Below are 27,750 nucleotides of genomic sequence, written 5' to 3' on the forward strand. Positions count from 1 at the left end.
TGCAATATAAAACCAATTTTAATTCATAAAATCACTCTTCTGTAATTGGAAAAAATACACTTTTACCAAGGGTGCTAGATAACTTGTTACACATCAATATTCCTTCCACAAGAGTGTGTGTATTTCTTCAAACATGTATATTTATGAGGGGGAAAAGATAAATAGGCAAGGTGAATATTTCCGTCGGTATCAAAGAATGTGTTTGGTTCTTGCAAAATACTCCTCACGCTGGCCGCAAGGCTGACTGATGAGGTGCAAATGGTTATACTCGCGAAGGTGGCATATGGCAGAAAGGTGACAGGTTACTGAAGTTTTACTGACACTTCGTCATGGCTTTTCTCACCTCCTGAAAAGTACAGTGTTTATAAAGGCAGCAAGTTAACATTTAATTAAAATATTTGAGGTGGTTCTCCAACTTAGAATCAAAGACACATCCCTTCTAGCGCAGCTTGCGTTTCTTTGGACGGAGACGCTTGTTACTTTGTTTGAAAAGGTGTCGGAAATTAATGAACAAACCTAGAAAAAGAAAGAATCACATCATAACTGATTCAGATATCTAGATTCCCCAGCCAGGGGAAACAACCTCTCTGGGTCTACCCTGTCAAGTCCTTCGCACTTGTACTTTCAACAAAAGGCAAACAGAATAATCCCCACACCATACCAACAAAAAAAACCCACTGGAGCGATTTCAAGGTCTGATGTAATGTGGAATTTCACCAAACCTCTCAATAACATTGCTGCCTTACAATCACTCTCAGCTATTTATCACTTCCTATAATACATGGATATTTTGTCTCCACATGTTATTCTAAAAGTCTCCTCCCTTGAGCCCATGCTGCAACAATGTGTGTCGAGAACAGAGTTCCAGTACAGGAAGACACTGCACTTTCACCCCCTCACTCTTAAATATTGGTCATGACTGGTCCCTGTTTAAGATTAGGCCCTGTACTTAATTAATACATTTACCTTTTACATCAGTGTATTGGCTGTGATGATAAGAAGGAACATCCTGAACAAAAATTAGAGCAATTAGACCCGAGTACTCTGGAGACCAGAGATGGAACTCACCCAAGAACATAGCAATAAGGTAAGCTCGCAAGAAGTAGGAGAAGCTGAATGAGATGTTGAACGGGTTGGGCAGTAGAATACTAAATCTTCCCGTTTCATCAAAATATGGAATAGACTGAACCACACACACTGCTGTGAAGGAGAGGAATAAGAGAGCTGTAGTTAATACATGCGAAGCTTTGGAGCAGTGCAAACTGCTAGATATACAGAGAAATTCTGAGAGATAAACCAACTTCACATTCCTCCCAAAGAGCATGGTTTACGTACAAACTGTTATTCTGGCAGTTTCATAATTTGGCAATAATGTAGAAGTATATACAAATTTCACAACCAACCTTCAGCAATGACTCCAAGTGGATAAAGAGGAATCCAAATGGTGTATCGGATCCAGGTCAGCATTCTCCACTCTGTGTCTATACAGGACAGCATGTAGTATGGGTACCTATTTCAGTAACAGAACAATGTTTTATATACATTCCCTCAACATAGCAGATACTATTACTACAGTGGACAACACAGTCCACCTACACTACAGATGTATACCATTTCTGAGCTAAATGCTGTTCCCTCAATCAGTGAAATGTGTCCCATTCTTACGGTAAATTCTCCACCATTACCCAAGGCTGTGTGTCAAACACAGATCCCCTGGCAATAGTCCAGCAGGATGAGCTGTTTTCCTCACTCAGCACTGCACATGCAAGGGGAAATAAATGAAGATGATGGTGCTGCAGAGTTTTGCCCGGTGTGTACTGTACAGATAAGTGTTGACAGAAAATCATCAGTACAGTGAATTAGCCTAGATTATATGGTTGTTAAAATGCAAATTAAACAAAGTGAGAGCCACCACCAGCATCTTGTAAAAAAGGGTTGGAATGGATTAAATTTTTTTGCAATACTATTTTAGTTTGCAATTAATGACCCTCTGTTGTAATACTCTTAATGCATGACTCAATCATTAACTAAGAGGTTACATGGCCTAAATACCCCAGAGGCGGCTAGGTATCAGTTTACCAATGTAACAGGGACAGCAGTTCAAAAAGTAATGGATCGGATGTGAACCATTTTGGGACGTGTTTTATGTACAGTTTATCCAGTGGTACATTGCAGCATTTCACCTCTGGTGTTTTATGTACAGTTTATCCAGTGGTACACTGCAGCATTTCACCTCTGGTTCCTCATTCGAGTCCCCAACCAAAGCTAATATGGGGAAGAGGGGAAAGAGGAAGGAGGAGTGATATGGAATTATTGCAGCAGAGAGAGGTTGGTCTCACGCACGTTTTAGTAGCTGGCTGATATACTAAGAAGCTTTACCAGAACTGGCCATTAAGGCTATGACACAATTTATAAAGGATTGGTTGCACTTGAAGAGGAAAAACGTAAAATGAGCCAGGGGAATAGGATTAGAATACAAAGCTTCAATGGAATAGCTGGCACAGGTAAAATTGGGCATAATGGCCTCCTGTGCTGTAATGTCTCTGCATTCTAAAAGTAATTAATTGCATGAACTCTAATGATATTTTAATAAAGAGTTAAATTAAACGCTTTATTTTTTTTATCCTATTGAATTAGTGGTCTGCCCTTTTGCCCATAATGTTCCTCTCAGAGTGTGCTAGCATAGTGTTTTGTTTGTGCTAAGATGTCACTGGCAATGATCCCAGCACCAGGTTCTTTAGACCATCATCACAATGAAAATTGAGCTCACGAAAGAGTGAAATACAAACCGGAACATTTCGATGATGCTCCACAGGTAAAATACAACAAATACTGCTGCTTTATTCTGCATTTCCTCCTGACTTCCAATCACCACAAACAGAACCATATTCCTCCCAATTACCTGTGAAAACAATTATATCCACATCATAAATAGCAGAGGATCACTGAAGAAATGGAACTGATCGATAGGAAAGTGACTCATGCCTCAAAGAGAGAAACTGCTTTGAAAACATATTGTAAGCATATATTCACTTTTGGTAGTACAGCATTGCTAATAAAAGAGCCATGCTGTTATAGCTTTTCATCTTACACGCATCAGGACAGATGCAAAATACCAAATTTCAAAGGGAACAACAAGTTATCCTGCACGAGAAAAGGGTGCTGATTGTTCGGCAAGTGGACTCTGATTATTCGCGGCATTGTCATGTAGAATGCACCAGGGAACAGTTGTCCCCCAAGTTTTTGATAAAATTCAAAAATGGCAAGTCAACTCTGATTGGTTGAGCCATTGCCATGGGGAATGCACCAGTGAACAGTTGTCCCTATGCTGTTGTTTAATTGAAAAAGGTGCAATGTTTGTGTCATTTTTTGCACACTTGGGATTGTTGCCAACTTGCAGCCAATTAGCACCCTTTTCTCATGCAGTATAAATTGTTGCTCCCTTTGAAATTTGGCATTCTTACATCTGTCCTGATGAGTGCAAGATGAAAAGCTTTGACCACGTCTCTTTTTTTCAGCAATACTCATATTCGGGTTTATCTACATCCCAGTTTCTCACAAGTTTTCTTTAGTTGATGAGGAAAACAGAACTCAAAGACAACGACACACAGACTTAACACAGGAAGAAGAAAAGCCTAGGGCCAAATTTTTCCACAAAAACATTCTCCAATCAAAAAAGGAGAGTGATACATCTTGCCTTTACATTCCTTCCCCTCTAACCACTCAACCTGCCCTGACCCGAGAGTATACTGTACCTGGATCACTGCTGGCACCAATCCCGTTTTCACTAAACCCAACAATGGATTTATAACCTCCAAAGTTGCAAATATCTGACAAAAGTTCATCACATCACCAACTGCATGGAAAGTATCAAATAAAGAATCTGGAGATACAACACAAATGAAATATAATCATTAACATGGGCAACTGTAATGCCAATTCGGCCAACTTCAGATTAAACATACACACAGGCTAAATGCATGCACCATCCAAATAAAATGGATTAAGCCAAACTCATTTTATGTACCACTGCACAAAATCCCCAGAAGGATTTGGTACGGTGAGGTGGGATAGTGCTGGGGAGCGCAGCGATGTACTTCATCTTGTCAAAGCAAAAGTGGGGGGCTGGGGAATGCAAAAAAATCCTATTTGGTAGAGAGAGTCACAAATTTCATATTTTCAGTGTTGTGGAGTCCCTTACATCAGGAACAGATTGCACAACCAACATCCGGGAATCACCATCAGCCAGAAGATGAACTGGACCAATTTTATCTACGCTGTGGCTAGAAGAGGTCAGGTGCTGGGTATTCTGCAATGAGCAGCTCACCTCTTGACTCCTTAATGTCTCTCCACTATCTACAAGGCTCCAGCCAGGACTGTGACGAATGAAATATGCATCACTTGTCTTGAAGAATGTAGCCATGCTAACATTCAGGAGCTGGTCTATGAACGTTTCCAAAATATTCTTGATTTTAAACATTCAACATGCAAGTTTCACAGTACATTTAAAACCCCTCCACTTCTGGGTAAGTTTTTGTTATATTATTTTCTTGGTCAAGTTACTGTATAAGATCTAAATATATGTGAACCTTCTACAAGTCACAAGTCAGGAGTGTGATGAAATACTTGCCTGGATGGGTGCAGCTCCAACAATACAAGAAGCTTGACACCATCCAGGACAAAGCAGCCTGCTTGATTGACACCCCATCCACAAATATTCACTCCCTCCACCACCGACCAACAGTAGCAGCAATGTGTACCATCTACAAGATGCATTACAGGAATTCACCGAGGCTCCTTTGACAGCACCTTCCGAATCCATGGCCACTGCCATTGAGAAGGACAAGGGCAGCAGGCACATGGAAATACCACCACCTGGAAGTTCCCCTCCAAGCCACTCACAATCCTGACTTGCAAGTATATCACCGCTCCTTCACGGTTGCTGGTCAACATCTTGGAACTCCCTTCCTAATAGCACTATTGGTGTACCTACACCACATGGACTGCAGCAGTTCAAGTCAGCAGCTCACCAATGCCTTCTCAAGGGCAATTAGGGATGGGCAATAAATGCTGGTTTAGCTAGTGATGCCCACATCCCGTAAATGAATAAAGTAAATTGTGAATTTGACCCCGTGCTGAGATATGTCTCAGGTAAAGAATATCACAGACTCGAGCAATAATCTGCTACAATAGACTGTCAAGGTGCCTATCAAATTTAATCTACAAGTTATCGATTCAAAATCACATAATTTATAGTGCTAGTTTAACCAATTTCTATGCACTGACTGATTCTTGAATTAATTATACTTTGTCATTCAAGCTCATCTATGAGAATGTGTTTCAGGATTGCAACCTTTTTGCTGTTTCAAGACAAGAGGACCAAGAGCAGTTCAGAAAATAGCAAGTTTAAGATTTGATCCAGGGATGTGTAGAATGCTCAGCAATAACAAAACCCTTAATTTCCAACCTCCAAGCAGTTTGCCATGGCACCTAGTGTAAACGATCACTCCTCTCCACTCAACACAACAGCTCCAAGTCGGATGTCAGCTGCTTTGAGATTCTGAGAAACTGCAGAAATTGTGGAGGTTTCGTTTTTGCAAATTGCACATTTTGCTTTTTTAAGAAGTCCAGATGTTCAAACCCACATCCAAGTTTATCTGTAACACTAGTCAGGGAGGGAAGCTTTGTCTAACAATGCAGTGACAGATTTGAATCCTCTTCAGAATCACAAGATACATTCTCAATCCCAAGAAATGAATCTAACCATCCACTGTTTCCTAACAGCAAAAGAAGGTTTTTTATAAAAAGGATTTCACAGTAGCAGGGGCAGGCTGCTAATTCAAAATTTCACACTATGTTACATTCTGCTTAAAGTCACTCACCTTGGCCCAACACACAGAGCCGCACTGTCATATTGACAAAGATCCAGGAGAAGCCCAAAAATTGCACCAGGTTGTACATAAATAAGTAACCTTTCCTCATGGTGACATAAGCTTTTAGAAACAAAATAAAAAGTTAACGCTGCTGGAAGGAAAATATTCCACATTGTAAATATTTTAATTACCTCAGTTAAAACATAAAATACAAAACATGCAAGTGTTAAAAACAAGCTTTCCAAAACCTCCAGGTCCACAAAATATAATCAGAACAAACCAGTGAATAACAGATGCAAGTTTAAGTAGGACTGGTCTCTCCAGCCAGATTGCTTAGACTCAGTCATGCTGGACTACACAATGGGGGAAACCTATTCTGGACACGATTGTAGCTTAATCGCTTTCGACGAACTAACTTTGAAGATGTGGTGTGCTTGTGTACTTCAAAGCATTTTGCAATTTTAATCTAATGCATTACTTTCCTCCCACTCTCCTATAGAAGGTTATTTTCTCATTTGGTCCCTCTATGCATTCCCAAGCGGACAGATAGCTGCCCTGCTCCCTGTCCATGAAGCTCTCCTACAAGTCATTTTGAAAAGTGGCTCTAGGGTCATTCATCCTCAGGTTCCCTCTCCATGAGGCCACTCTGCCCCAGCAGATCTGTTGTCTGAGATATCTGGATCAGTGTGTATGGAAATGTAGGCACAAAGGTGCATCATTGGTACATAAACACACAACAGGTTCCTGTAATTGTGCTTAAGATGTAATGAAGCCTAAATTCTCTCACTTCAGAAATAATTCACTGTAGTAACCTGATCCCACTCAAACTGAAATTTAAAAGGCCTGCAGAATAATTAATATCTGTTAAACCATTAGTGGCAATCTTTTAATCAAACCAGTCTCATTTTCCACCATCTAACCCCAGGCCACATAAAGTGAAAGATACAGAAAATGAGCCTATCTGGGGGCACAAGAAACCCTTCACTGAGCAGGAAACAAGGTCAGGAATCCACTCACTCAATTTGGAAAGACTAACTTGTTAAAAATATGCAGAGGTACATGGCACTTTGTTACTGCTACAATTACAATACAAGCACCACTATCACTGTTAAGCATATGTGATCTTTGGCTTTATTAACAATAAAGTAAGGAACTGGTGCCAAATCTTTATAAAACACTGCTTAGGCCTCATCAGGAGTATCCTAAAGGGAGTCCCATCCAACCATCCCATTTAAAACAATAATATGCTGTGATATTGTTATCAACAGATAAAAGGACACAAATACAGAAAGTATTGAAAATGGTTTGACACTATTTTTATATAATGGGGTCTGATGAAGTTCCTTTATGCCCACAGACTGTCCAAGTGCCTCGTTTATTGAGACTTGTTGTGGTCTCTAGTTTTATTTGAATATCTAGGATTACAGTGCAATCCCCTGTACTTACAATTCTTCCGAACTCTTGACTCCAAACTCATTCTGTTAATTTCTTTCTCTTCTTCCTACCATTAAAGCAGAGAAATTGTAGAATTACTATAAATATAGTCCCAAAAATCATCCAGCATATTAGAAGATGCAACTCCTATTTGTTCAGGGAAAGGAAGGGCAAACAAATCCAGAGCTCCCAGGATGACAATGGAGATAGAAATTAAGATAAAGAAGAAAAAGTGTGCTTACAACAGGTGTCAGATAGAAAACACAATTGGAAACCAAGCGGATTATAGGAGGTTCAGAGGAGAGGTGAAACAGCAAATAAGAGAAGCAAAGAGGGAGTATGAAAAGAAACTGGCAGCTAACATAAAAGGGAATCCCAAAGATTTCTATTGGCATATAAATAGTAAAAGGGTGGTAAAAGAAGGAGTAGGGCCGATTATGGACTAAAAGGTGGATTATACTTGGAGTTAGGGGCATAGCTGAGGTATTAAATGAATACTTTGCATCTGCCTTTACCATGGAAGATGATGCTACCCAGGCCATGGTAAAAGAAGAGATAATTCAGACATCAGATGGATTTAAAGTTGAAAAGGGGGATGTATTGGATAGGTTATCTGTACTTCAAGTTGATAAGACCGGATAAGATGCATCCAAGGATACTGAGGGAAGTGGGAGTGGAAATTGCAGAGGCACTGGCCATAATTTTCCAGCCTTCCTTAGACTCAGGGGTGGTGCCAGAGGACTGGAGAATTGCAAATGTTACACCCTTGTTCACAAAAGAGTGTAAAGTAAGCCCAGCAACTACAGGCCAGTCAGTTGGTGCTGGGGATATTTCTAGAAACAATAATTCGGGGCAAAATTAATGGTCACATAGACAAATGCCGATTAATTAAGGAAAACCAGCATGGATTTCTTAAGGGAAAACCATGTTTAGCTAATTTGCTGGAGTTTTTTGAAGAGGTTACAGAGAAGGTTGATGAGGGTAATGATGTTGATGTGGTCTACATGGATTTCCAACAGTGTAGCCCAACAGACTTGGGAGTAAAGTGTTTTTTTTACTCATTCACAGGATGTGGGCTTCGCTGGCTGGGCCAGCATTTATTGCCCATCCATTGTTGCCCTTGAGAAGGTGGTGGTGAGCTGCCTTCTTGGATCACTGCAGTCCATATGGTGTAGGTACATCCACAGTGCTGTTAGGAAGGGAGTTCCAGGGTTTTGACCCAGTGACAGTGAAGGAACGGCGATATATTTCCAAGTCAGGATGGTGAATGACTTGGAGGGGAACTTCCAGATGGCGGTGTTCCCATCTATCTGCTGTCCTTGTCCTTCTAGATGGTAGTGGTCGTGGATTTGAAAGGTACTTTCTAAGGAGCCTTGAAGGACTCGGGTGTGCATGTGCATAAGTCATGGAATAAAAGGGACAGTAGCAACATGGATACAAAATTGGCTGACTGACAGAAAACAGAGTAGTGGTTAATGGATGTTTTTCATGCTGGAGGAAGATTTGTAGTGGAGTTCCCCACAGGTTAGTGTTGGGACCCTTGCTTTTCCTGATATATATTAATGACCTAGACCTTGGTGTACAGGGCACAATTTCAAAGGTTGCAGATTATACAAAACTCAGAAGCATTGTGATCTGTGAATAGGATAGTGTATAACTTCAAAAGGGCATAGACAAGTTGGTGGAATGGGCGGACAGGTGGCAGATGAAGTTCAATGTGATGAAATGTGAATCATTTTGGTAGGAAGAACATGGAGAGACAATATAAAGGGTACAACTCTAGAAGGGGCACAGGAGCAGAGGGACCTGGGTGTATATTTGCATAAGTCATTGAAAGTGGCAGGACAGGTTGAGAGAGCAGTTAATAAAGCATACAGTATCCCTGGTTTTATTAATAGGGGCATTGAGGTTATGTTGAACTTATATGTCACTAGTTCGGCCTCAGCTGGAGTATTGTGTCCAGTTCTGAGCACCGCACTTTAGGATGCTTGTGAAGGCATTGGAGAAGGTGCAGAGAAGATTCACGAGAATCATTCCAGGGATGAGGAACTTCAGATATGAAGATAGATTGGAGAAGTTAGTTCGCCTTGAAGAAAAGGTTCAGAGATTTGATAGAGGTATTCAAAATCACGAGGGGTCTGGACAGAGTAGATGGAGAGAAACTGTTCCCACTCGTGAAAGGATCGAGAACGAGCTAGCACAGATTTAAAAGAAGCAAAAGTGATATGAGGAAAAACTTTTTCACGCAGTGAGTGGTTAGGATCTGGAATGCACTACCTGAGAATGTGGTGGAGGCAGGTTCAATTAAAGCATTCAAAAAGGAATAATACTGTTATCTGAAAAGGAATAATGTGCAGGTTTATGGGGAGAAGACAGGAGAAAGGCACTAAGTGAATTGCTCACTCAGAGAGCCTGTGCAGACAATGGGCCAAACAGCCTCCTTCTGCGCTGAAACAATTCAGAGATTCTGTAAAATAGTTAAAAGGTACGAGCTGGAGAGATGTCTAGGAAATAACCAGTGTGTAAAGAGGTGTGATATTCCAGGGACCTCACTACCTTGTGATCACGAAGGACATGGACAGCAGATGCATGGGAACACCACCACCCAGAAGTTCCCCTCCAAGCCACATACCATTCCAGCTTGGAACCATATCACTGTTCCTTCACTGTCGCTGGGGCAAATTCTTGGAACTCCCTCCCTAACAGCACCAAAGGTATACTTACACAACTGTGGGTGTACTTACACCACATGGGTTGCAGCAGTTCAAGAAAGCAGCTCACCACCACCTTCTCAAGGGCAATTAGGGATGGGCAATAAATGCTGGCCTAGCCACATCCCATGAATGAATTAAAAAAAACTGTTCTCATGCACCGTAACAGAACATTCACCAGGAGATTAAGGAATAAAGGTCATCAGCTTTTTAAAAATTTTTTTAAAAAGATAAATACTTCTATTACTACACAACAGGAGGTATAGTACTGAGCTACACAGATCAGGCTCGATGTTTGACCTGTGCTGTCAGCTAATGTCAACCATAAAATAACAGGCTGTTCTAATTGGCTTTATGTTGCAGATTAAAATCTGTGCTTAAACACCAGGTACTGACACACCCAATAGTCAAATAGCCTACCAACATTCATGGTCCAGAGTCACATTGGAAGAACGGCCACCTGGACAGGTTACCAGGGCAGCCAGAAGTGAAGGGTTTGCCTCCCGCACAAGTCAGTCACCACCTACAAAAGGGAGGTGAAAATGCAAATGCTACAAAGAATTGAAGACTCTTATTGAAGCTCAGTTTTGGAAGCTTCAGTGTTTATAGGGCAGCTGAATATATCTCCTAATAATAATCAGTCAACTGCAGCCATTATATAATTCCAATTTTACTTTTAAATTATCTCCTCACACCAGAGTACCTCCAAACAAGTTACCCACTTAGGTTAGCGGCGTTAGGTCATTTAAAGCAAGATGGCACATGGAATAAACACTTGCAAAACAATATGTTATTAACCACAATTAATTTGAAGTGAATGTCTGAAACTTCTTTTTGTGGAAGACTTTAGCTTCTCTGGGAGACAAGGGAAGAAAATCTAAAGCTCCCTTTACTACAGTGAAATAGCAAAAAATGTAAAATCAATACCTTCAAATCAGACAAAAGCAAAATGCTGTGGATACTGGAAATCCTTTCAATTTAGTATTCTGTATTCACTGTTCACAATGTGGTCTCCTCTATATGGGGAGACCAAACACAGACTGGGTGATCACTTTGTAGAACACCTCCACTCAGTCGGCAAGCACCACCCCAAGCTTCTGATTACTTGTCATTTTAATTCTTGACCTTGCTCCCACTCTGACCTCTCTGTCCTTGGCCTGCTGCAGTGTTCCAGTGAAGCTCAATGTAATCTCGAGGAACAGCACCTTATCTATCGACTCGGCACTCTACAACCTTCTAGACTCAGCAACTTTAGATCAAGACCTCTGCCTCCATCTTGTTCTATGTATTGCTTTTCTTCATTTTTTCCCTTTCTTTTTTGTTTTGCCGGGTTGGTCTGGTCTTGTTTCTTTCTTTCCCTTCATGTTGCATTCAGATGGTTGCTATGTAGCAATTCATGCTTCATTTGGACACAACTTTTGTTTCAGTACCCATTACCCCTCTCTTTGGCTGTTGCATCATAAAACCTTTTGTTATTTAATTTCACCTGTCCTCCACCCTATCACAGACTATCCCCTTTGTTCTTCTTGCCCCTTCCCCCCCGGTTTAAGAACTCTTACATTTCTATCTTTCTTCAGTTCTGATGAAAGGTCATCTTGACCCGAAACTTTTTCTCTCCACAGATGCTGCCTGACTGTTGAATATTTCCAGCATCTATTGCTTTTCTTACCATTAGTTAGACGCTGATACAAGCGCACAGTTAATACCCTGCAATCTCCTCTCCGTGTCTATTTGATCAATATTAAGTCTCAGGGCAACTTCCTATTTATTTTATTGTCTTGCAAAAGAAAATGTCATTGTCTTGTCTATGTGATTGAATCAGATTTGCACTGCATCTGACATTGCTGAGGAATTGAATGTTTTTCCAGGTATTTGTTAATATTCATTGCTAGTGTTAATGTAACTTCTGGTGATGTACAATATAACTTAGATACAGAGATAAGTATTTCTTACTTTCACCTCAAAATGTTGTACTGAACTACATCATTGCCAGTTCCACATCCATTCACCATATGGCCTGTCTTAGTAAAAACGCCAATTTGTTGGTTATTTGGCAATAATGTAATCAGGTTTGCGCTAATGATGAGAACCAGGTTTGATAATGTTCAACACCAATTCTCCAACACTGGTTGGTTTTGAAGCTAAAGTACAAAAAGGAAAGGGTAATTCTTTAATCCGATACCACACTTAGAGCCTCTTCACTGAATTTACCTTTGCTTGTAGTTCCATTTCAGCGTCAGACTCGTCTAGCCAGCGGTCAAAGTCAGGAACCAAGAATATTGGTTTCTTCTCTTGTTTGGTCAGCCTGTCCCACCATCTGTTCTCCGTTTTCTTCACTGTTATATTTACTTGTCTTTCTGTGGCCTTGAACAGTGGCTATGAACACACAACAATTTTTGGTGTAAATTTCCTGCCAGCAAGGATATTTGCTTAATTTTTGAGTTAAAACTACAAGATATATTTATTGAAAGACATACATTTTTCCAGAAGCAAAATATATCATATATAAAACAGCAATAGAGAACTCAACTGTCCCTGATATGATAAACTGTTTACAGAAACCACAACGACAAAGCAGTTTCAAAATTACCATACAACATCCTGAAGGTGACATCATTTGAAATGCAAAGTTTCACATACTGATTGGTCAGCCATCACGTATCCAGGAACTATTAATTTGTGGGGTTTCACAAGACAGAATTAACAAAACATTTAGATTATTATTTTTTTTAAAACGGGTTCACTAGTTTCCTTCAGGGATGGGAGTCTGTCACCACGACATAATTTGGTTTTTATGTGACTCCATTCCACATCATGACTCAACATCCTCAGTAACTAGGGCTGTGCAATAAATGACAGGATTGCCAGCATCATCCACAGCCCATGTGCAAAAAAAACCAAATATTGAACAATTTAGGTCTCCAGATTTCAGATCTCCAGATTATTCGTAATATTTCAACACAGTTCCAAATGCTAATCTTGATCTTTATATTGACTGCATTACAAACCATATTAACATTAGCTATAGCCAGAGGCACGTTGGATAGTGGCAACCGCGAATAAGGCTAGAGTTTCAGAAAGGTTGCCTATAAATCTCATGACTATACGATCATCCTGCTAGAGCAGGACCTCCACAATAAGCAGCTGATCAATGTTTAACAATGAGGTTCACTGGAGTCCCAGTTGACTGCACTAGAATGGTAGCATGTGTTTCTGGCCACAAATAGAAGGAAGAAATAATTTTCAAAAGAATCTTAAACGTCTCCCTGCTGTAACAGTAAGATCAATTGAAAACAGTCAACTTTCATTTGATTGTCACTGAAATGCAATCAAAGTCAGAGTGTTAAACCATCAGCAGTTAGTGACATACCTCCGGATTCACTGGTTCCAAGAACGTAAGATGAAATTCATATGCATTGTCTCCTTTTGCACCATGGCCGTGTGCTGAAGGTAAATACGAAGCACATTAGAAAATGTTGACATTATACAACACATTAGACATCATACCTGTATTCAAATACATTTGTCAGGGTTGAGAGATTGTATATTTCAGTTTTAGGATCAGTAAAAATGACTATACTGGGCACTGACTAGACTGTTATCAGTGAATCTAAAGAGATACATATGTGGAGCTGTATTAACAACTTAAATTTGTATAGCATTTGTTCCATAAAGGCCTGGCCCCATCCCTGGCCATTTGCATCTCCCAGTTTGTCAGTCTGTTGCAGTAAGTTTTGCTATTTCACTATTAACTAATATCAAATAAAAGTATATTATATGAAAATAAGGACAGAATGTATAGCCTTAAAAAAAGGATCAAATTACATCTGCTCTACATTCAACTCGATCCTCCATACTGCCACCTGCAAGTTTCCCCCAAGCCACTCACCATCCTGGTTTGGAAATATATCACTATTCCTTTGCTGTTGGCGGGTCAAATTCCTGGAACTCCCTCCCTAACAACATTGTGGGTGTACCTACACCACATGGACTGAAGCGGTTCAAGAAGGCGACTCATCACCTTCTCAAGGGGTAATTAGGGGATGGGCAATAAATGCTGGCTTAGCCAGCGACGCCCACATCCCATGAATGATTATAAAAAACTTCACCTGAAGACTACATTTGATCTTTTGCAAATGATTAGGAAGACAAGTGAAATGTTGTCATTTATTGCAAGGGGATTGGAATATAAAAGGAAAGTTTTGCCACAATTATATAGGATGTTTATGAGACCACATCTGGTATACCATGTACAGTTTAGATCTCCTTATTTAAGAAAGGATATAAATGCATTAGAAGCAGTTCAAGTTCAAAAAGGCAGCTCAACACCAGCTTCTCAAGGGCAACTAGGGATGGGCAATAAATGCTGGCCTAGGCAACGAAGCCCATATGCTGTGAATGAATTTTAAAAAGTTCAGAGAAGGTTCACTCGGCTGACATCTGGGATGGGGATTATCTTATGAGAAAAGGTTAGACAGGCTTTTTTTTATTCATTCATGAGGTGTGGGCTTCGCTGGCTGAGCCAGCATTTATTGCCCATCCCTAGTTGCCCTTGAGAAGGTGGTGGTAAGCTGACTTCTTGAACTGCTGCAGTCCATGTGGTGTAGGTACACCCACAGTGCTGTTAGGGAGGGAGTTCCAGGATTTTGACCCAAAAACAATGAAGGAACGGCGATATATTTCCAAGTCAGGATGGTGAGTGGCTTGGAGGGGAACTTCCTGGTGGCGTGTTCCTAACTGTCTGCTGCCCTCGTCCTTCTGGATGGTAGCGGTTGTGGGTTTAGAAGGTGCTGTCTAAGAAGGCTTGGTGAGTTCCTGCATTGCATCTTGTAGATTGTACACACTGCTGCCACTATGCATCGGTGGTGCAGGGAATGATTGTTCGTGGATGGGGTGACAATCAAATGGGCTGATTTGTCTTGGAATGTGTCGAGTTTCTTGAGTGTTGTGGGAGCTGCACTCATCCAGGCAAATGCAGAGTATTCCATCACACTCCTGACTTGTGCCTTATAGATGGTGGACAATCTTTGGGAAGCCAGGAGATGAGTTACTTTCCGCAGGATTCCTAGCCTCTGACATGTTGTTGTAGCCACAGTATTTATATGGCTAGTCCAGATCAATTTCTGATCAATGGTAACCCCCCAGGATGATGATGGTGGGGAATTCAGTGATGGTAATGCCAGTGAATGACAATCTTTTGGGCCTGTATCCATTGGAGTTTAGAAGAAAGAGAGGTGATCTTATTGAAACATACAAGGTCCTGAAGGGACTTGACAGGGTGGATGCTGAAAGAATGTTTCCTCTTAGGAGAGAGACTAGAACAGGGGACACAGTTTAAAAATAAGGGGTCTTCCATTTAATACGGAGCTGAAGAAAAACTTTTTCTTTCAGGGGGGTTTTTAGTCTGTGGCATTCTCTCTACAAAGAGCAATGGAGGCAGGATTATTGAATATTTTTAAGGTTGAGTTAGATAAGATTCTTGATTGACAAGGGAGTCACAGGATATAGGGGTTAGACAGGGACACTGTGATAGACATGGAGTTACAGGAGAAGCAAAGTTTACAAAGTGTCCAGCAGGAGAAACTGATGGGGTTCAACTATTTATATTTCAATGCAAGGAGTATTACAAACAAGGTTGATGAGTTAAGGGCACAGGTAGACACATGGTAGCAGGATGTCATTGCTATAACGAAGACCTGGCTAAAGGAGGGACAAAACTGGCAGCTTAATATCCCTGGTCATAGAGTCTTCAGACACGATAGAGTAGGAGACAAAAAAGGAGGGGGGGTAGCACTAATGGTTAAAGAATCAATTCCAGTTGTGAGAAGGGATGATATACTAAATGGGTCAACAAATGAGGCTTTATGGTTTGAGCTTAGAAATAAAAAAGGGGCAGTCACACTACTGGGAGTATACTACAGACCTCCAAATAGTGAAAGGGAGATAGAAGAACAAGTATGTAGGCAAATTTCTGCTTGTAAGAACAAGAGGCCAATAATAGTAGGAGACTTCAACTATCCTAATATCAACTGGGATTCAAATAATACAAGGGGCACTGAGGGAGAAAAATTCATGCAGTGTGTCCAGGAAAATTTTTTCAACCAATTAGTGACAAACCCAATGAGAGGAGATGCAATTCTAGACCTAGTCTTGGGGAACGAAGAAGGGCAAGTGGGTGAAGTGACAGTTGGCAACCATATCGGGGACAGTGATCACAATTCAGTTAGATTTAGCATTACCATGAAAAAGGACAGAGATAAGGCAGGAGTAAAAGTCTTGAACAGGGGGAAGGCAAATTTTGCAGAAATGAGAAGGGACTTGGCTGAGGTGGACTGGACAACACTGCTGGAGGATAAAACAGTGGAAAACCAGTGGAAAGCACTAAAAAGCGAGATCCTAATTGTACAAAGTAGACATGTCCCCTACAAAGATAAGAGTGGTACTGCCAAATCTAGACCCCCCCCTGGTTGTCTAGAGGAATACAAGGGAAGATCAAACAGAGAAAGAAAGCGTACGATAGGCACAAAGAACTAAGCACTGCAGATAGTCTAGACGAATATAGGAAGTGCAGGGACGAAGTAAAAAAGGAAATAAGGAAATCAAAGAGAGGGCATGAAAAAAGATTAGCAAGTAAAGTTAAAGATAACCCAAAGATGTTTTACCAATACATTAATGCTAAAAGGTTAGTTAAGGAAAAAGTGGGACCTATCAGAGATGAAGATGAAAACTTGTGTGTAGATGCAGAGACTGTGGGAAGGGTTTTCAACGAATATTTTGTCTCCGTGTTTACAAAGGAAAGGGAGGATATAGATAAAGTAGTCCAAGAGGAACACTGCGAGATATTGGACGGGATAGTCATAAAGAGAGAGGATGTACTCGAAGAGTTGAAATCCTTGAAAGTTGATAAGTCACCAGGGCCAGATGGATTGTTTCCGAGGCTGCTGAAGGAAGTCAGGGAGGAGATAGCAGATGCTCTGAGGATGATTTTCCAATCTTCACTAGATACAGGGGAGGTACATGAGGACTGGAGAAATGCAAACGTAATTCCATTGTTTAAAAAGGGATCAAAGGAAATGCCAAACAATTATGGGCCAGTTAGTCTTACATCGGTGGTGAGCAAATTAGTAGAATCAATCCTGAGAGATAGGATTAACTGTCATGTGAAAAAGCATGGACTAGTCATGGATGGTCAGCATGGATTTGTTAGACGAAGGTCTTGCCTCACAAATTTGATTGAATTCTTTGAGGAAGTGACAAGAAGGGTTGATGAAGGTAGTGCAGTGGATGTTGTGTACATGAATTTTAGCAAGGCATTTGACAAGGTCCCACATGGCAGATTGGTCAGGAAAGTAAAAGCCCATGGGATTCAGGGTAATGTGGCAAACTGGATAAAAGGTTGGCTTTGTAACAGGAAACAAAGGCTAATGGTCGATGGATGCCCTTGCGAATGGAAAGTTGTCTCAAGTGGTGTTCCACAGGGCTCGGTGTTGGGACCCTTGCTGTTTGTGTTATATATTAACGATTTGGACGTGAATGCGGGGGGCACGATTGGGAAATTTGCGCATGACACAAAGATTGGCCAAGTAGTGGATAGCGTAGAGGATAGCCATAATCTCCAAAACGATATAGATGGGTTGGTGGAGTGGGCGGTAAAGTGGCAGATGGATTTTAACATAGAGAAGTGTGAGGTCATACATTTAGGGAGGTCAAACAGTTACAGGGATTACACAATAAATGGGAATATACTAAGAGGGGTAGATGAAGTGAGAGATCTTGGCATACAAATACACAGGTCCCTGAAGGCAGCAGTTCAAGTAGACAAGGTTGTAAAGAAGGCATATGGAATGCTCTCCTTCATTGGCAGAGGTATAGAATATAAAAGTAAGGACATAATATTGGAATTGTATAAAAAACTGGTGAGGCCACAACTGGAGTATTGTGTGCAGTTCTGCTCACCACATTACAGGAAGGACGTAATAGCTCTGGAGAGAGTGCAGAGGAGGTTTACAAGAATGTTGCCAGGGTTAGAAAAGTGTAGCTACGAGGAGAGATTGGATAGGTTGGGGTTATTTTCCTTAGAACAAAGAAGGCTGAGAGGTGGCTTGATTGAGGTGTACAAAATTATGAGGAGAATAGATAGGGGGGACAGGATAAAATTGTTTCCCTTGGTGGAGAATTCTAGAACCAGGGGACATAGATTCAAGATAAGTAGCAGAAGGTGTAGGGGGAACATGAGAAAAAACTTTTTTACGCAGAGGGTAGTGAGTGTCTGGAATTCGCTGCCCAAGTTGGTGGTAGAGGCAGAAACTCTAAACTCTTTTAAAAAGTACCTAGATCTGCACCTTAAGTGCTGTAAGCTGCAGGGCTATGGGCCGGGTGCAGGAAGGTAGGATCAGAAAGGGCACCTGGGTGTCCTCGGACTGGCGTAGACAAGGTGGGCCGAATGGCCTCCTTCTGTGCTGTAACTTTTCTATGGTTCTATGGACAGGGCAGTAGAGTTGCGGTCACAATCAGATAAGCCATGATCTTATCAAATGGCAGAGCAGGCTAGAGGGGCCAAATGGCCCACTCCTGCTCCTAATTTGAATGTTCATATATATGTTCATATAATCTTGACTCGCTCTTGTGTAATTTTAAATTTTTTTTTCCTTATGAGGAAGTTTTTTTCTCTGTTGCAACAATTTCAACTATTTATGCACAATCTCAAGGTTGTTTATAACAAGATCCTGCCAGCAGCTCAAGGCCAGCATGATTAGAAGCGTTAAAAAAGTGCCATTGTTTTTTTTGACCAGGAAAGAAATTAATTTATAATCCAGGCATTTGTGTTTTGACTCCTATTTGCACAACGGTAAAGGATGATCATTCCAATCCTACCTCTGAATGAGAGAGTGTTTTCAGTGATGTTGATATCAGGTTTCTGTTGAAAGAGAGAACAAGTCACCAGTTAAATAGACAGGATTTTCTAAGGTTTATTGCTGCTTGCATTAAGAAAAAGCAAATATATTATAAATGTCTTACTTTTTACTAATTGTTCAAGATAATTATTCAACAAGCGACAAACAAAAACATTTAAAGCAATATTTAAATCATGATAACACCATCACCATGCCAATACTTCACATGAAGGTTATTAATGCCATTACAAGGTGCCCATTGAGGAAGAAGGATTGTAGGAAGGGGATAAACCAACCATGGTTAACCAAGGAAGTTAATGTTAGTATCAAAGTGAAAGAAAAAACATGCAATGCAGTCAAGATTAGTGGTAAACCAGAGGATTGAGAAAGTTTTAAAAACCAATAAAAGATGACCAAAAAAAATAAAGAGGGAGAAAATAAACTTGGAGGTAATCTAGCAAGTAATATATAAACGAACAGTAAAAGCTTCATTAAATGTATAAAAAGGAAGAGAGAGGCCAAAGTCAACATAGGTCCCTTAGCAAATGAGGCTGGGGAAATAATAATGGGGAACCAGGAAATGGCAGAGGAATTAAATAAATACTTTGCATCAGTCTTCATGGTAGAAGATACAAACAGCACACCAAAAATACTAAATAATCAAGGGGCAAAAGGTGGGGGAGAGGAAATAAATACAATAACTATCACTAGAGAAAAAGTACTAGGGAAACTAATGGGGCTAAAGGCTGCTAAGTCACCTGGACCTGATTGGTTGCATCCTAGGATACTAAAGGAAATAGCTGCAGAGATAGTGGATGCACTGGTAGTAATCTTCCAAGAATCCTTAGGTTCTGGATAAGTCCCAGAGGATTGGAAAACTGCCAATGTAACACCCTTATTCAGAAAGGGAGGGAGACGAAAAACAGGTAGCTATAAGCCAGTTAGCTTAACATCTGTCATTGGGAAAATGTTAGTCTATTATAAAGGATGTAATAGAAGAGCATTTAGCAGCATCTGTGGAGAGAGAGAGAGAGAGAGAAACAGAGTTAACGTTTCGAGTCTGTAAGGCCCTTCTTCAGCTTCTTCATTTTCTGTTTTTGTTTCGGAAACTTTTGAAAACTAGTACAATTTTGAGTGCATTTGGAGACCGGTTCACCAATTCTTCCTAAGCTGAAACACTTGGCCAGTGTTGTTTCCCACTAAAATAATCTTTGCATATTTCACCACTCCTTTAACTGTAGGCTCAGGCTATGCTAATCAAATGATATCTGGTGTTGTTCGGCAGGGTCAGATTTCCATATCTTGCAAACCTTGTCTCCAATTGCACCAGTGAAATCATTATCACACCTTGTGCTCCTTTTGAATTAACTGAACACCAAGTAGGAAAAGGATTGACAAGTACTGGTATCCACACTTCTACCATCAATTTCTGATTAATTTTCTATTTTCAATTCAGGGATTTTTGGAGGTGTACAAAGAATTATTTCCACTTATTACACTCAAAATCTATGGGTCAGATTCAAGTTTGATAACAGAAAGTCAATGCAAGGGAAACAGCAGTTTGAGGAACTTTAGAAAATGCTGCATTAAACAAGAGCTCTCTGCTTCTGCTTTGTAAAGTTTCAGGCTTGAGTGCTAATGGCTTCCTTTATCTTAAAAACATCACACAATTACAAAGTAAAATATTGAGCAAAAAGACAATTTACAAGGCATATCATCAATCAAATACTAAAAGTTACGAGCAAATGTTCACTTTTTAAAGTGGAACATTACTTGGCTGTCTCTCTCCCCCTTATCTCATACTCAGTAGCTGCACCAATTCAACTGTAGGCCACTGACACAGGAAACTATAGGGCTGGGGCAGAGTTGCCTATAACATCATCAATGCAGTAACAGTCCCATTACTCATGCTGACTTATGGAGGTTTATGGCATAGGGCAACATATGTAATGATACTCTACGCGGGGGAGATAGGAAAATGTGCTGCTATTTCAATTAATTTATTAATTGTTATGATGTGGAATGCGTTGCGTGAAAGGGAGGTAGAAACAGATTCAACGTTAACTTTCAAAAGGGAACTGGATAAATAATTGAAAAGGAAACATTTGCAAAGCTATTAGGAAACAGCAGGAATGTGGGATGAATTAGATAGCTCTTTAAAATAACTGGCTGAGGTACAATGGACCGAATGGCCTCCTTCTGTGCTGTATGATTCTATGTATTTGGATTAGTACTAACAATGTAAAGAGGTCCACTGAAAGTTTGAAAACAGCCAGTTACCTAGCTTCAGCAGCAAGTCCTCAGCAAAAGATCATTCATCTAAACAGTCCAATATACTAATCACCCTTTCAAAATTCAGTGTCCCTCAGGTGCTGAAGACTCAAGTAGTTGATGTCTCACATCAATGCTGATTACCAAAGTAAATCCTCAATCTTCTCACTAATACTACCAGCAGCAGCCACTCCATGGCATCAACTAAATGTAGGAGACATCTTTGTGACTGACTGATTTTCATTTTGCTAAGTACTATTAAATTGTATCAACCTACAGCTGTTAGAAATATTTGGAAATGTCATGCTAAGAAAGGTCAAGGGTGGCAGATTAAATGTGATCTAACTTTGGAAGGTGGATTGAAAGAGAAAGGGTAAGGATACAGGAGGAAATTGCTGAGCCTTCATTGAAGCACAATGTTACAGTTTTGGGCTCTGTTGCAATTACAGAGACTACATCACAGAACCTGGCTAATTGGCCTATACCATCATTATGTTCCACACAAGCCTCCTCCAACCGTACTTCATCTAACCAGTCAGCTTTCCTCCCTTTGATCATTGAAAAGTATGTTTAAGGTTTTGAGAAGCAGACAACTCCCCAGCAATTGGAATACAACTCCCCTTCAATCTGCTCAAGCAGTGTGTGTGGATCCAGGAAGTAACAATTACCTCAAAAGTGATACAGCTACTGGGCTAAACGTAATCTTGTGCTTTCATCTGACAATTGGGTTGAATGGGCAAAAGCATTACGTGCAGAACAGCATCTTGACATAGTAAACAACTAATCTACTTTAACTAAAATTCAAATCTGTTTAGACTAATATTAAAGTACAAGAAAGAACACATTTATATAACACCGTTCATATCCTCAAGACATCCAAATGCTTCACAGGCAATGAATTATATTTGAGGTGTAGTTACTTCTCATGAAATGACACAGGAGGAGGGCATTGGCCCATCGTGCCTGTGCTGGTATGTTTTTGTAGGGAAACATAACACAGAAAGATCCCGCAATCAGGACTAATGGGTATGGAATCTGTTTTGATTATATTATTAGAGGGACAAAAGTTGGCCAGGGAAAATCCCTACTCTTCTTCAAATTGTGCCAAGGGATTCTTTACAATCACCCAAGAGGGCAAATGGAGCCTTGATTCATCTCAAAGACGGCACTTCTGAAAGAATCCCGATCTGTCAATGCTGTGCCAGGCTGAACTATGTGCTCAAACCTTTGGAGTGGGGCTTGATCCCATGACTTACTGACTCACAAATGAGACAGTGCTGTCACAGGGCCACAGATGACACTGAAACAAATCAAATTTGTAGATGTTCACTGGCTGTCATAACAAACTCTCGGAATTAAAACAAAGTTCATGTGAACTAGAACTACCAATCCTATCCTCGTTATCTGAAAGGCCACCTACTCCAACCTCCCTAACATTGTTCAGCTCCAGTTGTGCTAAAAACATTCCACGCTACTGCCATCTCCAGACTCAACTACCTCTGACTGGCCTCCCATTTTCTGTAAAATTCAACTCACCCAAAACTCAACTGCTCATATTCTATCACACACTAGGTCTGCCTGACCCACAATGACTCCAAGTCCCCCGATGCCTCAAATTTAAAATTTCAATCTTTCAATTCCTTCATGGTTGCAAGCCTCCCCACAGCTCTAATCTCAAACCCTACAGTTTCCTCCCGCACAGAATGCCACTTTTCTGACTTTGCCTTCTGGCCACCTACTATCAGTGGCTATGCATTCAGTGGGGGTCCCTTGCCTGGCGCTCCTTCCCCAAATCCTTCCACATATACCTCTTTAAGACCCTCCATAAATCCTTTCCCGTTGACCTAGCTTTTGGTCACTGGACTTACTTTCTTTGACTTGGTGTTTATGTTCAATTACACCTCTGTTAAGCACCTTAGGACAATTTTCAATGTTCACAAGTGTCCTTTTTATAAATATGCTTTGCTGTTATAGTGATGAAACCATCTCCAGCAGCACAATGGGCTGTATCCCTGACATCGTGCAGCTCACTTGACTAGATAGAACTCACAAAACCATTAGTGAATTCATTCAAATACAACAATATAAAATTCAAGAGTAACATTGGACTCAAAATGTTAACTCTGTTTCTCTCTCCACAGTGCCAGACCTGCTGAGTTTTCCAGCACTGTTTTTATTTCCGATTTCCAATATAAAATTCTATCTGTTATGAACCTTCTTTATCTTAAAAAACACAGGAAGACTCTTAGAACCAATGATCCACAAGGATGATTTGAACGTATTCCCAGCCACTTTGACACAATGAATGTGTCAAAGATATTACTCAATGACAATATTCATTGTAACTACTCTTGCTTCTCAACTGCAACCCAATTTGCAGTCACTTTCCACTAACTCTTGCAAGACAGAGGACCTGTCATTTGCTCTTCATGAACTAGATATTCAAGTTTTGCAGAAACAAAATGTAATCAAACTAAATGGAAGAACTAATTGTTACTTTAACCAGAGGATACAGCTGGTATATTTTATACTCATTAAAAATAAACTTAATAAACTTCATAATGTGACAAATGGATAGGGAAAGAGCAGTTAAGGAATAGCTCTATGGGCCAAATGACCTTTTCTTACATAAAAGTTACAGCATAGGAGCAGGCCATTTGGCTGGCATTTATCTCCATGTGAGCAACAGCTGCAATCCTGTGTGCCTATCTGCCCCCCTATCCCTTTACTCCCCTTTCATTCAAGTATCTATCCAACCCATTCTTAAATGTTGACCCAGTTTCTGCTTAACTCACTAACTCACTCTCGATCATGCATTCCAACCCAAGTAAAATGGTTTCTCCTGCTTACTAGTTTGATACTTATATCTAATAATCCTTGTCACTGTTCTCTAAACCATCTTCAATGCATTATTTTGAGGATATGTAACTGGACGTAATAATTTGAAGACCATACAATGATATACATGGTCAAAATTTAGTTATGACCATAAGAGTTAAATATAGGGACCAAAACACATGACTTGCAGACAAATATCCTGGTGATACAGGCCAGTCTGATACAGGCTAGTCTGATATGCCTTGTCAATAATGCTTTCACACTGACTGGATTCTTCTAGCAAATGTTCAATAATGTCACTCTTCCTCTTTTCCCACATTCACTAATGGAGGCCTCTTACTATCTATGTCCCATATTTCATACTCCAAAGTGCATTACATTAACCTTAGATTAAAATTAATCTCCCATTCTTTAGCTCATCATTTGAATGGGTCCAAATCCCATTTAGTGCCATCAATCTTCCTTAGATTCATCATCTACCACATTACTTCATGTCATCAGCAAATTCTGTATTAAAAGCATCAGCCACCTCCACACCATTGTAGAAATGACATGCACAATGCCAATTTGTAAAGTTTTCTTACCTGTGCATCACCCAATATATTATTTATCAACTTTTAGGAATCACTTTGCAGCTGGAATTGCAATTCTATCTGACACTGTAAGGGTACTCATCACCTCCTTCATTTTACCAGTAATATAGCCTGTCTCACCTCAGGGGCTGTCTGAATGCTGCCCCCTCTTGCAATTCAATTTCATTAGCGCCTGTCAAACTATCTAATCCCACTCGCATTCCAACTACCAGAAATGCTCTCCCTTCAGGACCGTTACTTTGCATTTCCATGTCCAGACTGCTCCCATTCCTCTCACAATTTCCAAATCCTGACAATTGCACGGGGAAAAGGCAGGAGAATGGGACTGAGTGAGTTCCTCTTGCAGAGTGGCACACACATGACAGGCTGAATGGCCTCCTTCTGTACTGTAACCATTCCATGATTCTATCTATGATTCAATTATTGATTGTTCCGATTTCTTTACCATATTCATTATGTGACAGTTCTGGTACCTTTCCAATCCCAATACCTGACACTTCTCATCTCATTCCTAATCCCATCCCAATAGTTCATATTTTACTATCAGTTCTGGACTATAAATATTCCCTGATAGATCCCAGCTCTTTCTAAATCTACCACTTCACTGCTCCAATGTCATACCCAATTCATCCCTTGCAGCTCACTCACACCTATTCTAACAGCTCCTACTCCCAATCTGAGACCCCATTCCCAGTCCCTGAGACCCCATTCCCAGTCCGTGTCCATATGCAGCAAGACCTGGACAACATTCAGGCTTGGGCTGATGTGGCAAGTACCATTCACACCACACAATGACCATCTCCAACAAGACAGAATCTAACCATCCCCAAATCCCCAACATCCTGGGGGTTACCGTTGACCAGAAACTGAACTGGACAAGTCATACAAATGTGGCTGTGACTACAAGAGCAGGTCAGAGACTAGGAATTCTGCAGCAATTAACTTGCCTCCTGACTCCCCGAAGCCTGTCCACCATCTACAAGGTACAAGTTAGGAGTGTGATGGAATACTCTCCACTTGCCTGGATGAGTGCAGCTCCCACAACACTCAAGAAGCTCAACACCATCCAGGACAAAGCAGCCCGCTTGATTGGCACCCCATCCACCACCATCAACACTCACTCCGGCCACCACCGACGCAAAGTGGCAGCAGTGTGTGTACCATCTACAAGATGCACTGCAGGAACTCAACAAAGCTCCTTCCAAACCCATGACCACTACCATCTAGAAGGACAAGGGCAGCAGATGACGGGAACACCGCCCCTCCAAGCCACACACCATCCTGACTTGGAAATGTGTCGCTGTTCCTTCACTGTCACTGGGTCAAAATCCTGGAACTCCCTCCCTGACAGCAGGACCTACACCACAGGGGTTGCAGCGGGTCAAGAAGGCAGCCCACCACCACCACCACCTTCTCAAGGGGCAACGAGGGATGGGCGATAAGTGCTGGTCTTGACGGTGAAGCCCACCTCCTGTGAAAGAATGAAAACAAATCGAGTTCCCATTCATTATCCCGCAGTCCCAATGCCGGAGGCCCCAGCTTCCCGTACCCACCTGCACCCCGCTCAGGTCCACCCTCAGGTACAGTTCCTGGTGTCTCTGCGCCCAGTAAACATGGGGGGTCAGTGTCTGGCCCGGTGTCCGGTGCTGATTCTCCATCTCCCCCCGCCCCCGGGGCTCTCCCGCTGCTGCTGCTGCTGCCGTGTCCGGGGCCTCAGGCTGGGTTTAAGCCGAGTTCGCTCTGCCGGTCAATGGGGCTCCAGCTCGGGCTCGGCGGCTTTTTGCTAGAACAATCTGCACGGCCGCCGTGCTCGTCACCCAGGGGGGGCCGGCCCTCGAGCGGCGCGCGCCGCCGCCGCGCCGGGGACGTCAGCCCTGGGCGCGCATGCGCGCCAGCCCGCCTGCCTGCGCAAGGCAACTAGCGACCAATCCGTTAAAAAAAACAGCCGGTTACCAACTCTCCAGGACTCCCCCACTGGAGTCTCCCGGAATTAAACATTAATTACCCGGACATCGCTGCCAGAAATCCCCAGTGTGAAACATTATTGGGCAATTAAACAAAACCATGTGTTTTTTTTTTCCATTGTCTTTTGAACAGTTTAGGGAATAAACAGGCATTTCTATTTCTGCAAATGTCAGTCCAAAATTGGGATGTTGCCTCCCTGGTGCCAGGGTCAAGGATGTCACAGGGCGGCTGCAGAGCACCCTGAACGGGGAGGGGTGAGCGCCCAGCAGTCATGGTCACATTTGTACCAACGACACAGGTAGAAAGAGGGATGTAGCCCTGCGGTCCGAGTTTAGGGAGCTCGGCGGGAAATTAGCCAGCAGGATCTCAAAAGTAACACTCTCTGGTTTACTCCCGGCACCAGGCGCAAGCGAACATCGAAACAGGAGGATAAAGCAGATGGACACATGGCGGGAATGATGGGGCAGGAAGGGAGGGGCATTAGGTTCCTGGGACATTGGGACCAGCTCTTGGGGAGATGAGAGCTGCACAGGCCAGACAGGTTTCACCCTAATAGAGCCAGGACTGAGTGGGGCGATTTGCTAGTGTTATTGGGGCGGTGGGGGGGGGGGGGGGGGGGGGGTTAAACTAAATTGGCAGGTGTGTGGGAACCAGGAGGAAATATCAGAGAGGAATACCAAGGCGTACAGAATACTAGGAGAGACAGGTAGCGCTAGAGTAGGAAATAGCAAGTTATTAGATGGGTTCAGAGTAAAGGAGAAAGTAATAAAGTCTAAATCAGGTTTAATAAGCATGTATGTGAATGCAGGCAGTGTGGTTAATAAGATTGGTGAGTTACAGGTGCAGATTGACGTGTACTATGTTGTGGTTTTCAGACCTGGCTCAAAGAACAGCAGGACTGGGTGTTCAGGAAAGTTAAGAAAGGAAAAAAAGCGGAAGAGTGGCAGGATTGATGAAGGAGAGCATTGCAGTACTGAGGAGAGAAAATCCCAGATGGGACAAGGACAGAATCCATTTGGCTAGAGCTAAGGAACAAAAAAGGTGCAATCGCATTGCTCGGTGTAGTCTCTGGGCCACCAACTAGTGCATATGATGTAAAGGCACAAATTTGCAAAGAAATTACAGTGAAGTGCAAATATCAACAGGAGAACATTTAGCGCTCAATGATCAT

General features: G+C 41.6%; 1 protein-coding gene across 2 annotated transcripts; it reads right to left on the minus strand.

Annotated features, from left to right (window-relative positions):
- On the minus strand, positions 1-26,516 carry hacd3 (3-hydroxyacyl-CoA dehydratase 3). Of its 2 annotated transcripts, XM_078530201.1 has the most exons (11): positions 26,168-26,516; positions 18,893-18,935; positions 13,389-13,462; positions 12,230-12,394; positions 7,320-7,374; positions 5,883-5,993; positions 3,756-3,883; positions 2,790-2,902; positions 1,404-1,510; positions 1,069-1,200; positions 1-516 (listed from the first exon to the last, which is right to left on the minus strand). In XM_078530201.1, the coding sequence occupies exons 1-11, from the start codon at positions 26,270-26,272 to the stop codon at positions 440-442; spliced, it is 1,110 nt and encodes a 369-aa protein (XP_078386327.1). In that variant the 5' UTR covers positions 26,273-26,516; the 3' UTR covers positions 1-439. The 2 variants fall into 2 exon arrangements, with proteins under 2 accessions (XP_078386327.1, XP_078386328.1); XM_078530202.1 differs by lacking the exons at positions 13,389-13,462; positions 18,893-18,935; positions 26,168-26,516 and adding an exon at positions 12,496-12,581.
- Between the last annotated feature and the right edge of the window lie 1,234 nt (positions 26,517-27,750).

Source organism: Cetorhinus maximus, chromosome 26 (genome assembly GCF_964194155.1).
Source record: "Cetorhinus maximus chromosome 26, sCetMax3.hap1.1, whole genome shotgun sequence".
Lineage (NCBI taxonomy): Eukaryota > Metazoa > Chordata > Chondrichthyes > Lamniformes > Cetorhinidae > Cetorhinus > Cetorhinus maximus.

Bases quoted from the DNA above. Each gene is read 5' to 3' on its own strand.
- hacd3 (XM_078530201.1), bottom strand. From the start codon at position 26,272: ATGGAGAATCAGCACCGGACACCGGGCCAGACACTGACCCCCCATGTT. The intron at 13,463-18,892 runs GTAGGATTGGAA...ATTTACCTTCAG, and splicing joins AAACACTCTCTCATTCAGAG to CACACGGCCATGGTGCAAAA. The intron at 3,884-5,882 runs GTGAGTGACTTT...TTGTATCTCCAG, and splicing joins GCTCTGTGTGTTGGGCCAAG to ATTCTTTATTTGATACTTTC.